Source organism: Corythoichthys intestinalis, chromosome 12 (assembly GCF_030265065.1).
Source record: "Corythoichthys intestinalis isolate RoL2023-P3 chromosome 12, ASM3026506v1, whole genome shotgun sequence".
Classification (NCBI taxonomy): domain Eukaryota; kingdom Metazoa; phylum Chordata; class Actinopteri; order Syngnathiformes; family Syngnathidae; genus Corythoichthys; species Corythoichthys intestinalis.
This window is the reverse complement of record NC_080406.1, coordinates 27,623,200-27,637,928: the sequence shown is the minus strand read 5'-3', so window position 1 is coordinate 27,637,928 and position 14,729 is coordinate 27,623,200. Positions and strand designations below refer to the sequence as shown.

The 14,729-nt window shown below is 39.7% G+C and overlaps 1 protein-coding gene across 1 annotated transcript in view; it reads right to left on the bottom strand.

Moving 5' to 3' along the window:
* Positions 1-10,961: 10,961 nt before the first annotated feature.
* Positions 10,962-14,729, bottom strand: part of LOC130926755 (E3 ubiquitin-protein ligase SH3RF3-like) — a 195,165-nt gene continuing 191,397 nt past the window's right edge. The window contains exon 10 of the mRNA XM_057851916.1: positions 10,962-14,729. Within this exon, the coding sequence (XP_057707899.1) occupies positions 14,561-14,729 (169 nt within the window). The 3' untranslated portion in view covers positions 10,962-14,560.

The window sequence follows — 14,729 nt, the reverse complement described above, 5'->3', positions numbered from 1 at the left end:
GCAAGTGTGATTTAGTTATTGCCACCACCTGTTATGTGCCACATGTGAGTAACAGATGTTGTTAATTACACAAATATAGAAGCATCGCATGATTTTTCAAACGGTGCCAATAATTTTGTCCGGAATTTTGTGAAATGATAATGATATAATTTTTCCCCATTTTGAGTTTTTTCATTGCAAGCAAAATAAATGAAGATTATTACTACCAAAACATTTGTAATCACATCATTTTCTGTGAGAAATTGAGCATTATTTGACAGAAAAGAAGGGGTGCCAATTCTTTTGGTCAGAACTGTATAATAAAAAATATATATGGATGCGTTTTAATGTTCAGGTGTGATTTTGATAGACATTGTGACGCAGTTCCTCTTTGAAAAGAAACATTGAAATGAAGGACGAGGCAAGGTTGTGTCAGTACTGCCTTTTAAAACCAGTTAATACCGCTTCGCTTTTGAAAGGGAAGATTCTTGGGGAGACAAGTCCTCCCCCGCAGTGTCTCACCTTGCAGTCTGAACGCACACGCTATATGGCAGACAGGTATGGCGTCAAGTGTGAGAATGAGGATGGAGTCGCTACAGGAGGTCGCAGAACCTCACTGGTGAGGAGAAGCACCACACAGAAGGAGGCACCTTCACCTCCCGGCATGGGGTAAAGCTGTTGGGTGGGAGCCTGTGTCGCACAGTTTCCCATGCAGAGCTTAAGAAATCCTTGAAAGATCTTAAAATTTGTACACGCAGCCTTTTTGCCCATCACTCTAAATGCTAATAAGGCTTGGAAATGGGCCTAGAAGTTAATGGGAAGGTGAAAGGAGAAGGAGATGGAGGGTCAGGAGCACCTTTATCTTTATTGAACATCTGACACCAACTTGTCTTTGACTGCAGTGTATTGTATGTTCACTGGACGAAACATTTGGCACAACTGCGGAAAAAAAACCCCACCCAAATGCTCGTGTAAAAAATACAGGATCGTAATTTTCGGACTGTAAGACGTTACTTTTTTCCCTAATTTTGAATCCTGCCGCTTATAGTCCAGTGCGGCATATTTGTTGATTTATTTGGACTAATAAGTAACACTTTCTTTGACAACGGATGGTCATTAATGATAGTATGAACTATGTCCCTAACTCCATTTGTGTCCAGTTTGAATCTTTACATCCATTCAAAAGTGAGATAATTTGCCGGATAACACATAATGACATACCATAAGCATTCATTAATGCTCATGGCAGTGTCATGTCATAATTATGATGGTCTTATGACTGTCATATGGTGCCACTGTCAAGGTGTTACCAAATACCACGACTAGCAATTAATGAAACAACTGGAACAGTAACTGAAGAAATAATTAGCACACAACATGAATTTTGATTATTATTTACATCTGTAGTGCTGCAATGCATGTTAGGAGGCATGTTGGACGAAAACAGTGTTGACAGCAGGTGGCAGCAAAGGTTGCCTGTCTCCCCCAAGGGAGCATTAATGGCCCAATGAAGCTTGTTGAAGCAATGAAGCTTTGCAGACAACTGGTTCAAAGCTTCATGGCGGTTCGTTTGATCTTATGACAATCCTATGATGCCACTGTCAAATATAGCGTTACCGGTTAACATCTTTTGGTGTAAATATCCTATAATACAGTCAGGACAGCTGCGGCTTCTAGTCCAGTGCGGCTTATCTGTGAACAAATGTCGTTTTCGTGTCAAATTTGGTGGGTCGCAGCTTAAGCCTGAGTTACGCTCCCGCGTTGCGGTGACGGCGCAGCGACTACGCCGTCATTTGACATTCAATAGTTCTCCCGCCAGGTGACGTGTTGCTCTGTAATTCACCGCCAAGCCACTAGAGGGGTGTGGCGTTATGTTTGTACGGTTTTGGGGCATGCTTGTTGACTTCCTCTTGTCTAGTTTAACGGAGAAAAAATAACGCACGATGGAACGCTTGAATGTGGATCTTCAGCTCATCAACATTGAATCAATGTTGATCCTACAAATGTTGAGGCGCAGGCGACGGAGAAGACGGTTTCGAGGCGGTCTGTCCAACTTTTGATGCCGCATAGAGTTCTTCTAGCCTCGGGTGAAAACCAGCTAGCTGAGGCTGCTACCTTCAAACTGGCGTTGAGCACTGCGTCCAGTGTTTTGTCCGAGGTCTGCAAAGCCCTCCAGCCAGATTTGTTTGCCGTGTCCTACAACCAACCAGTGGGAAGCCATAGCAGATTTCTGGCGTCTATGGAACTTCCCAAACTGCGTTGAAAGCATTGATGTTAACGGCATCATAAAATCACCGAGGCACTCTCAATCAGTTATGATGTATCGTGTGTGAACTGTCTTTTGACACCAAACCTGTGCTTTATTCTTCATATACTTGAAGTGTGACACGTAAATAAGTCACAGACTTACAGCAACCATATTTACACAATAAATGATGAAGCGCACCAACCAAAAATACGACATAAAGTGATAAAAAGCTGGCAGTTTTTGGCAGACTGGGTCACCGCTTTGTGTGGCCACTCGATTCCGAACACACACATACAGTGGGGCAAATAAGTATTTAGTCAAACATCAATTGTGCAAGTTCTCCTACATGAAAAGATTAGAGAGGTCTGTAATTGTCAACATGGGTAAACCTCAACCATGAGAGACAGAATCTGGAAAAAAAAAAAAAAAAGAAAATCACATTGTTTGATTTTTAAAGAATTTATTCCCAAATTAGAGTGGAAAATAAATATTTGGTCACCTACAAACAAGCAAGATTTCTGGCTGTCAAAGAGGTCTAACTTCTTCTAACGAGGTCTAACGAGGCTCCACTCGTTAGCTGTATTAATGGCACCTGTTTTAACTCATTATCGGTATAAAAGACACCTGTCCACAACCTCAATCACACTCCAAACTCCACTATGGCCAAGACCAAAGAGCTTTCGAAGGACACCAGAGACAAAATTGTAGACCTGCACCAGGCTGGGAAGACTGAATCTGCAATAGGTAAAACACTTGGTGTAAAGAAATCAACTGTGGGAGCAATTATTAGAAAATGGAAGCCATACAAGACCACTGACAGTCTCCCTTGATCTGGGGCTCCATGCAAGATCTCACCCCGTGGCATCAAAATGATAACAAGAACGGTGAGCAAAAATCCCAGAACCACACGGTGGGACCGAGTGAATGACCTACAGAGAGCTGGGACTACAGTAACAAAGGCTACTATCAGTAACACAATGTGCCGCCAAGGACTCAAATCCTGCACTGCCAGACGTGTCCCCCTGCTGAAGAAAGTACACGTCCAGGCCCGTCTGCGGTTCGCTAGAGAGCATTTGGATGATCCAGAAGAGGACTGGGAGAATGTGTTAAGGTCAGATGAAACCAAAATAGAACTTTATGGTAGAAACACAGGTTCTCGTGTTTGGAGGAGAAAGAATACTGAATTACATCCGACGAACACCATACCCACTGTGAAGCATGGGGATGGAAACATCATGCTTTGGGGCTGTTTTTCTGCAAAGGGACCAGGACGACTGATCTGTGTAAAGGAAAGAATGAATAGGGCCATGTGTCGAGAGATTTTGAGTTAAAATCTCCTTCCATCAGCAAGGGCATTGAAGATGAGACGTGGCTGGGTCTTTCAGCATGACAATGATCCTAAACACACAGCCAGGGCAACAAAGGAGTGGCTCCAGTCTCCAGATCTCAACCTCATAGAAAATCTGTGGAGGGAGTTGAAAGTCCGTGTTGCCCAACGACAGCCCCAAAACATCCCTGCTCTAGAGATCTGCATGGAGGAATGGGCCAAAATACCAGCAACATTGTGTGAAAAGCTTGTGAAGAGTTACAGAAAACATTTGGCCTCCGTTATTGCAAACAAAGGGTACATAACAAAGTATTGAGATGAACTTTTGGTATTGACCAAATACTTATTTTCCACCATGATTTGCAAATAAATTCTTTAAAAATCAAACAATGTGATTTTCTGTTTATTTTTCCCCCACATTCTGTCTCTCATGGTTAAGGTTTACCCATGTTGATAATTACAGGCCTCTAATATTTTCAAGTGGGAGAACTTGCACAATTAGTGGTTGACTAAATACTTATTTGCCCCACTGTACTTGTCTCGTGGTTCTTCCATTTTATTTTTATTCAATCGCTGGCTGACCTCCAGCCCCGTATTTTCAGCAATCTCCTCCCACGAATTGCTTGCCATTTGGCAATCTTCATAATGTCTTGACAAGACATTGTAGAAGTTGTCGTACTTGTTCTTCATTGATACTCTCGTCGGCTTGGTCCATTTTTGCGTGTAGAAAAATAATGTTTGACAATGCCAGTGATTTCGCACTGAACCGTAAACCACGTTTGAGCGGACCAATCATAGTCCATTTCCACCACGTCACACACGTTGATGCGACGCGAAGTCAGCAAAAAAGGAAGGCGCCAGAGAGGCCACGGCGGAGGATCAAAAATAGGGTCATCCTTGACGCCGCAGGTCTGACGCGGAAGCATAACTCGGCCTTAACCATGTGACGTCACCGCCCTGCGAAGTCAACAACGATGGCGACCTACTAGTTAAAACTAATTTTACAAGGTATATAAAAACTAAAACATCAGGCGGGGTTTCAATATCAATTTTTTTTTAATTTATAATGACGTTTATCATTTAAGAACTCTTTCTATCCATGGATCCTGTAAAATTGTTATATTTGTTTATATATTGTTTTCAGTGTAAATCTACTAGAAATGTGAAATCATCTGCCAGTCCTCCAAGTAAAGCTTACTCACTTAGGTTTCTTGAAATAGGAAAAATAGCTAGCTGCTTGACGGACTTAAGTGTACAGAAATTAAGCTTAAAAAAGCTTGTTTGTCAGAAATGTTCTTAATTCAAGAATAGATATTGTTCAAAACATTATTTGAAAGCATTTTTTTTTCTTGATTTAGGTGAAAATGACCAACTTTTAGATGTATGGGGTCAGTAAGAACAAATAGTAATTAATATTTGCTTAAACGTAGAGATGTCCCGATCGATCGGATCTATCGGGTCCGATCACGTCATATTCAAAGTATCGGAATCGGCAAAAAAATATCGGCCATGCCTTTTTTTAATATATATATATTTTTTAATTAAATCGTTTTCTAATTGTATTTAACGTTACAGACATAATATGTTACACTCATCCAGAGTCTTTAGTTTAGGCTTAAGGTAGGGTTATCAAATTTATACCGATAACGGCGGTAATTAATTTTAAAAAAAATGTATCACGTTAAAATATTTAACGCAATTAATGCATGCGTTGCACGACCCACTCACGCATTGTCGTGCTCAATCTGTAATGGCGCCGTTTTACCTATATAGAGAGATATAAGCCAGCGTAAAGTGAGTAGAGAGAATCTTGGCAGCCTTTGGAGCCTTTTTTAATAGGCTAAAGCCTTACAATCTCTCTCCCTACGATTAGAAATATCATGGGAGGCAATGTGGGAAAGCAAGGTAGCAACTGATCATTTTCTTAGCACCTTATGTAATTTCCCAACGCAGAGAAGATATATCAATTGGTAGCACTACGCACAGTCATGGTTCCACTTCCTATCATGCATTTGGGTTGAATGGCTGCAGTATAATTTACTGAAAGCTCAACAAATACACTAGATGGCAATATTTAGTCACAATATACAAAGTCACAAGTCTTTCTATCCGTGGATCCTTCTCACAGAAAGAATGTTAATAATGTAAATGCCATCTTGAGGATTTATTGTCATAATAAACAAATACAGTACTTATGTACTGTATGTTGAATGCATATATTCGTCCGAGTTTTATTCATTTTTTTCTTAATCCCAAAATGTATATGATCGGGAAAAATGATCGGGAATGATTGGAATTGAATTGGGAGCAAAAAAAAGCAATTGGATCGGGAAATATCGGGATCGGCAGATACTCAAACTAAAACGATCGGGATTGGATCGGGAGCAAAAAAACATGATCGGAACAACCCTAGCTTAAAGTAAGTGGAATAATAGCGCATTAATCTCTTAGCTAGTCTTTGATACTCAAAACAAGATGGAGAAAATTATTTGACTGGATTTAAGAAAAATAATCTGATTAAGACATTATAAATTTGCAGTGTGTACAGTAAGTATTCCATGTTTTTCCACGTCTAGCCTGGTAATTCAAAGCTCATTTCAGCAGGGTGGTGGGTCAAAGAACAAAATTGTCTGCAGGTTTTTATTAATCAAAGGCATTTATTGCGAAAAATGCACTTGACATGGCAAAAACAATCAAGTCAACCACGGGTCATTAGTACAAGACGATGTATCATGATCACATGGTAGAGCGCGCTGAGTACGGCCAGCGCAGAGCATGACTTCAATGGCACCAAAGGCCTATAAATATTCTGCACAATATAGAATTCAATAGACATTTTTCTTTTTATTTCACCGTTTGCTGTACATGAGAGAGACCTGACTGAGTCCTAATGAGTTTCCACGCCGCTTTATATTGTATTTTTTTTATTTCATGTGTTGAGCTACATACAGAGGCCTCACCCGAAAAACACTCTCACGCTCATACATTCGTACCATTAATACAAATCCACATCAGGAGACAGCAGAGGGAAAAGTTGAGAGTTGAAATAAAGTCATTTGACATGCAAAGGGTTTTTGATGCTTGACTTTGCTCTCTGCACTGTGCTTTGAATCTAACTATGGAAAACAAAATACATTGTTTTAAGTAATTTGTTTGCAATTTGCTTTTCCAGCTTTCCCTTACTTTAGTTTTGACCTTAATCTACTTGGCTCCAGATGCACGGGATTACTCACAATGCAATATGCTCCTCTTTCCCAGTCACCAATCTGATTGTTTGCAATTTCTTCTCCCTATTGACACATTTGGGTACCATTTGGTTTCACAGTTTCATGAGATGAGGTCACAAACATGTTGTCTTTTGTGTGCTAAAATGGTCAAAATTATTAACCCTTTTCCAGTTTTCATTCCAAGGACTGTGCTTGAAAGGGAGCTTTAAAAAAAAAAAAGAAAAAAAAAAAATATATGTATATATATATATATATATATATATATATATATATATATATATATATATATATATATATATATATATATATATATATATATATATATATATATATATATATACTGGTCATCTTGATGGGGCATCTTATATGCATAAATAAATACAAACATAAGATTTTATCGTCATTTGTTTTCTGAATGAGCAGTTTTGGAAAAACTACACAACTGATTATCATGTGAGTCTGAAGTTACATTTTAGCGAGGATTCAAACAAGGGTGCAGACACATATCAGGGGTGACACACTACAGCGTTTACCATCAAAGGTTTTCAATACAGTGGTACCTGACTTTCGACTGACTCGTTCGGGAGTGAACACGTAACTCAAATCACATGTACTGTATCATAAATTATGAGATGATGGGTGGATGTTACTTCAAATTCTTCCTCATCAGGGCACCTACCCCTACTTGAGGACTCCTCCTGGAACAGATGAATGGAATTTCCATGTATTTAATTACATGAAGGTTGATTTGAGATATAGGTGCTTTACATTACCAATCTAGGCATTAAATGAATTCATCATTTAAGTCAAGGCACCACTGCTGACGTGGACAGTGCTTATTATTATGATCCAATTAAGTTCAAGTTAAATAGGAGACAGTAAAGACCCGGCAACATTTAACACTTATCTAATACTGTACATCTTAAAATTAAAATTTTGCAGAATTTCACAATTCATTTTTTAGGTTTGATTTAAATGTATTTTCTTGTTCAGTAATTACGTTAACCCTTTCAGGGACAGCTATCCAAAAGTTGTTTTCCCCTGTATGAATGTAATAAAAACATTGGAGAAAAAGTCCAGATGAAGGTTATCATAATTTGTGCGTGAAAGGGTAAACACTACCTTTTTTTTTTCATTTTAACGCTTTCATGCATGAATAGCGTACCGCACGAATGCTATTTATAGACCGCAAGGCTGCATGACGTCACCATAGTAAACAGGAAGGGGGTCAACATAGAAGCGTGCCCATATACAACCCATGCAAATACTGCTTGTTTTCTGCCGGGTAGCCTTAAAAAAAGAACATGCCGATTAAACACTACTGCTATGGAACTTGTACAAACAACTCTAGACATTACGATCGTCCACATATGCAGGATGTTTTCTTCATGCATTTCCCGATGCCAAAAACATAGAGGCAAAAAATGTGATCAACAATGGATCAACTTGTGCGGAAGTCTAAAAGACCAGTTTAATGCCAGCCAAGTGAAGCCATTCACCTTCATATGCAGTTAACATTTTGTTGGGAGCCATGGTCCTACAGATGACGATCCCGAAGAGGTAACCTATTTTGATATTTTTATTTATTTTTTAGCGTGCCATTTTGCCGTACTGCTTCTTTCTGACAATGAATGACCTGATAAAAATTCTAATTTTATTTATATCACAACAGTCATGTAGGCCGATTTTTCTAAAATACTGATATTTAATTAAATTAGCCATGTTTGGTCTTGGTCTTTTTTTAGTAAGCCTGCTCATGCCTACAGGTAGGCTCTAGATTTAACAGCTTTAACGTTTATGTTGTAAAGAAACAACTTTAGTGAGGGGGAAGTGTAAATAAATTAATAGAATTAAGATTTGTTATTAATGAAAAAATTAATAGTGTTCGTTGCCCGTCACCGAGTAGCATCTGCGATCGCTACACAAAAATAGCAATATAAATTACCCCAAGAACGGTCGTAGAGAGACGTAATACAACCTAGAGGATATAAAATATAAGGGAGACGGGGCATATGGTGGTAAAGGATAACTTGTTGAAACAGGAGAATGTAATTGTCAGTGGCGTAAGGCAATGCACAAAAGAAAAAGGTATCGATAAAAAAACTACCTCTGGATCAGGATGGCACTTTTCCCCGTCTTTTTCAGCCCTCGCACTCAATCCTCATTACCTAATTGTATGTTCTTCCACATCATTACCAGTGCATTTGGCACCGGGGACATCATTTTCGGACGGAATTGGAAGGCTAAGTTCAGTAAACATCGCGTTCATACACTATTTATATGCATCTAGCATGAGGGACAAACGCGCATTTGACCCCCCTACCAACAGTTGCTAACGTCATGAACATTAATGAGCAGAGGTGACGTGTTATGTGCGGTACGCTATTACGATGACCCTCACAGGGCACTCATTGAACTCGTTGGCTGCCATTGATGATGCTAGACATCCAATCCACTTTGACAAGCAAACTAAAATGAACAAATGTTCATTCAAGCGCCGATAGATGAGCATTGACAGTGAGTCCTCCAAGTTTAAATGAATTGGACGTCTATCGCAGTCAATGGCATACAATGAGGTAAATACTAGGCCTGCACAATATGCTGTTTGAACGTCATCGCGATTTGTGCATGCGCAATAGTCCGATAGCAGGACGTGCAATAGTTTTTTTCTTGTTTGTATTTTGTTTTTGAACACGTAAATGTTTGTTTTGCTTCATAAAAGCAGCACTTGTGCTGAGACATGGCCTCCTGGATCCCTTTGATATTGAAGGAAGCCGAGTGTGTTACAATAATACAAACAGTTAGACGATAAAAGGTACTATCTCCTTCAAAATACATCAATCTTCATAATTCACAGGTTAATCCCCTTAGGCTGGACTAAACTGTATTATATGAATAAAATGTGGTCATGGTGAATCAACCAAAGTCTTCCCAAACAAAGCTATTCAAGTGATCTGGTTAAAAAATCTTCTAGTTTTAATATTGCAATATACACTCACTGGCCACTTTATTAGGTACACCATGCTAGTAACAGACTGGACCCCCTTTTGCCTTCAGAACTGTCTCAATTCTTTGTGGCATAGATTCAACAAGGTGCTGGAAGCATTCCTCAGAGAGTTTGGTCCATATTGACATGATGGCATCACACAGTTGGTGATTTGAGTGACTTTGAACGTGGCATGTTTGTTGGTGCCAGAAGGGCTGGTCTGAGTATTTCAGAAACTGCTGATCTACTGGGATTTTCACAGACAACCATCTCTAGGGTTTACAGAGAATGGTCCGAAAAAGAAAAAATATCCAGTGAGCGGCAGTTCTGTGGACGGAAATGCCTTGTTGATGCCAGAGGTCAGAGGAAAATGGCCAGACTGGTTCGACAACAGGCAACAGTAACTCAAATAACCACCCGTTACAACCAAGGTAGGCTGAAGAGCATCTCTGAACGCACAGTACGTCGAATTTTGAGGCAGATGGGCTACAGCAGCAGAAGATCATGCCAAGTGCCACTCCTTTCAGCTAAGAACAGGAAACTGAGGCTACAATTTGCAAAAGCTCATCAAAATTGGACAATAGAAGATTGGAAAAACGTTGCCTGGTCTGATTTCTGCTGCGACATTTCGATGGTAGGGTCAGAATTTGGCGTCAACAACATGAAAGCATGGATCCATCCTGCCTTGTATCAGCGGTTTAGGCTGGTGGTGGTGTAATGGTGTGGGGAATATTTTCTTGGCACTCTTTGGGCCCCTTGGTACCAATTGAGCATCGTTGGAACGCCACAGCCTACCTGAGTATTGTTGCTGACCTTGTCCATCCCTGTATGACCACAATGTACCCAACTTCTGATGGTTACTTTCAGCAGGATAATGTGCCAAGTCATAAAGCTGGAATCATCTCAGACTGGTTTCTTGAACATGACAATGAGTTCACTGTACTCAAATGGCCTCCACAGTCACCAGATCTCAATCCAATAGAGCATCTTTGGGATGTGGTGGAACGGGAGATTCGCATCAGGGATGTGCAGCCGACAAATCTGCACCAACTGTCTGATGCCATCATGTCAATATGGACCAAACTCTCTGAGGAATGCTTCCAGCACCTTGTTGAATCTATGCCACGAAGAATTGAGGCAGTTCTAAAGGCAAAAGGGGGTCCAAACTGTTACTAGCATGGTGTACCTAATAAAGTCGCCGGTGAGTGTATATCGCAATATATCGCAAACCCCTAATAAGTCATAATGTAAGTTTTTTCAATAACGTTCATCCCTATTAAATACTACGTTTATCCTTATTAAATACTATGGGAAAAAAATCTCAATAGTGTTCATTGTGGTTGTAACTAACCAGTGTGTAGTTCTGCTTTATTGACGCTGTATTAATTTAGAAATATATTTATAGTTCTAAAAAAATACAATAATAATGAAAAATATTTTCAGTTTTTTTAAGTGACTAAAATAGTGACCTTCCCTACAAAGGGTTAACTTATGTGTCAACTTTTGAATAACTGTGGTGACCATTGTTCCTGAAAGGGTTAATAACCATGGCAACATTTACATGTAGGTCATGTAAAAAAACACAAAACAAAAAAAAGAAAGCACTAAAAAAAACGTGTACTCACCCAATCAATGAGCTTCTCCTACGGCCACGATTAAAAATCTGCTTCACTCACACTTTACACTAGCATCCCTCTGAGGATGCACATTCTATAGTCCTTTTTAGCCCTTCCCTTCTCACCATCAACAGAACCTGAACCAAAATGTAACACAACACTACACGCACGCACGCGCACACACACATACCAAGTGAGTCAGTTTGGCTGTGCTTCTTATCTCGGAAAAGGTAGATAGTGTGACAGATGTAAACTAGCTCGAACCGCCCCTCAAAACATAGAAATTCATAAAGCAGACTTTACACGCACCGAAGCCTTGTACAAAAATATCAATAAGATCAGAGCTGCTGTCAAAGGTTTGGCAGTCAGTGAATGAAAAGCTTCTGTTGACACTTTCTGTTTCTTTGCCTCAATTTTTTTACACTGCTATGCTCTAAAGAGAATTTGGGGATTTTTCTTTCTTCCAAGGTAGCTGTTGACCCTAGAGAGCAGCAATAATGTTCGGGTGTTTAAAATCTCACTAAGTGCAATCTCATCTCTGCTTCCATCACACACAAAACACAACATTATCAATAGAAATGAACCACCCGAAGACTTTGAATCACTTTTTTTTGTTACATTCAGCAAGCCATTTTTTCAAACTTGAAGCCACCGTGTGTATGAAGGAAACATTAAATAGAACGATAAAGAGACTTCAGAATCAATAAATATAAAAAAGATCAAATTACTTGTTGCACCTTTGTTGTGTTTCTCTCTTTTTTTAAGTACAAACAATTCCAGTGACAGATCACAGTTTGGGACAACACAAATATCAAACTTAACATTTATATATTAAAAAAGGAGGAAAACAAGGCTACACGCATTTGTCATCAACACATATTGAGTTTAAAAAAAAAAAAAAGAAAAAAAGAAAAAAAGAAATGTGCGCTTATTGCCACAAACACAATGATCCTGGTTTGGGTCTTTGCAAAGAAAGAACGCACCAGAGAAAAGTTCTGAGGTCGCAGTTTGAAGCCGAGCTGATGCTTGTTGTGCTGGTGGACGACACCTGGGAAGCTTTCTTGGTGTGCTTTTAGAGTAAGTGTGGATGTGTGCCCTCAGTAGGGACCCAGAAGGGCCGCTGTGATGTGGAGTTTTCCCGGACAAAAGAGGGCTTATCCTTTTTTCTGGTGAACGTGTGCTGGATTGAGACAAACCTCTGAAGACGTCTTGTGCTGCTGCCTTTCCTATAGATCCTTAGAATCTTGTTACCGAAACTCCAATTGTTGTGTCTTTTAAAAAAAACATGGGAAGGTTAACTCACTGGCTGCAAATTGACAACAGTAGACGTCCAATCCATTTGAACAGTGGGTTGACTGTGAATACTAGGAAAGTACTGATACATCGACCTGGATTGATATATCCTCCATTGGATTAAATGGACTGAAATGCAAAAAATGCTCACTAAACTGATATTTTAGGTACAGTGGTATGAGAAAGTATCTGAACCTTTTGGAATTTCTCACATTTCTGCATAAAATCACCATCAAATCTGATCTTTGTCAAAATCACTCAGATGTAAAAATTGAAACCAAGTTTTATCAAACAATTTAAGTCAGGAGTGTGCACAATCACTGATGAGTGGTTTAAAGCTGCCTTGCCCACTATAAAACACACACCTGGTAGGAATTGTCTTGATGAGAAGTGTTGTCTAATGTGCATCATAGGTCGGTCAAAAGACCTGCGATCAAGGATTGTTGATTTGTATAAAGCTGGGAAAGGATACAAAACCATCTCTAAAACTCTGGATGTTCATCAATCGACAGTCAGAGAAGTTGTCTACAAATGGAGAGTTTGGCACTGTTGCTTCTCTCCCAAGGAGTGGCCATCCACCAAAGATGATGTCAAGAGTTCTTCGCAGAATACTCATATAGGTAAAAAGAACCCTAAAGTGTCTGCTAAAGAATTACAGAAATCACTGGCACAGTCCAATATCTCTGTGCACACATCAACTATATGTAAAACTGTGGCCAAGAATGGTGTTCATGGGAGGACTCCACGGAGGAAGCCACTGCTATCCAAAAAAAACCCATTGTTGCTCATTTAATGTTCACAAAATGGCGCTTGAACACTCCACAGAAGTTTTGGCAAAATATGTTGTGGACTGATGAAACCAAAGTTGAATTTTTTAGGAGTAACACACGTCATTTGTGGAGGAAAAATGGACCAGCTCACAAACATCAAAACCTTATCCCCACCATGTAGCATGGTGGAGGTAGCATCATGATTTGGGGCTGTTTTGCTACCTCAAGCCCTGGACAACTTGCAATCATTAATGAAAGAATGAATTCAAAAGTTTATCAGGATGTTTTGCAGGAAAGCCTGAAGCCGTCTGTCAGACAGTTGAAGCTAAAAAGAGGATGGATGCTGCAACAAGACAATGATCCAAAACACAGAAGTAAATCAATTTCAGAATGGTTTCAGAAGAACAAAATACGCATTCTGGAGTCTTCAAGTCAAAATCCAGACTTGAACCCCATTGAGATGCTATGGCATGACCTAAAGACAGTGATTCATGCCAGACATCATGCAGGAATCTGACTAAACTATAGGAGTTTTGTAGAGAACAATGGGCCAACATTAGTCCTGATCGATGTGCCAGACTGATCTGTAGCTACAGGAAGCGTCTGGTTGAAGTTAATGCTGCAATAGGGGGGACCACAAAACATTAAATACAATGGTTCACTTACTTATTTCCCCCTTCTGTCATTGTTTGCATACTATCCTCATTAAAATATTTACACCTATAAATTTTTGGGTGGTTTTAGTTAAAGCAGACACTGTTTTTTCATCTGTGTGGTTTTAACAACGATCAGATCACATTTGATGGTGATTTTATGCAGAAATGTGAGAAATTCCAAAAGGTTCAGATACTTGTTCATACCACTGTATGCTAGTTTTGTTAGAAAGATTTAGAAAACGGTTTTCATTCAGATGTATTTAAGTGACAAAACTGTCAAAAGTGTCAAAATTGCTTTGTATTTTTCATCCTATCTTTATTAAATTGGTCATTACTTCTAGCCCTTCTAGTTCAAAGGGATTTAATGGCCTTTGCCGTCAATGTTAGCCAATGACTTAACAACTCCTTAAGGCAGGCTGGAAAAGCCAATAACAAGCCAAATGATTTTGTGTGCCTTTTTAAAAGCTCTCCACGAAGCTGCCGGGAAACAAACCGGTCTGTCCCGTCCTCTGCAGGGTGCCTTTGTACCAGCCGTCATCGCGCTTCTTGTGGACAAACACCACATCTCCCTCGCGAAGCTCGATCTCCGCCTCGCTCTGAGGTGGGTATGGCACCACCACTCGGTAC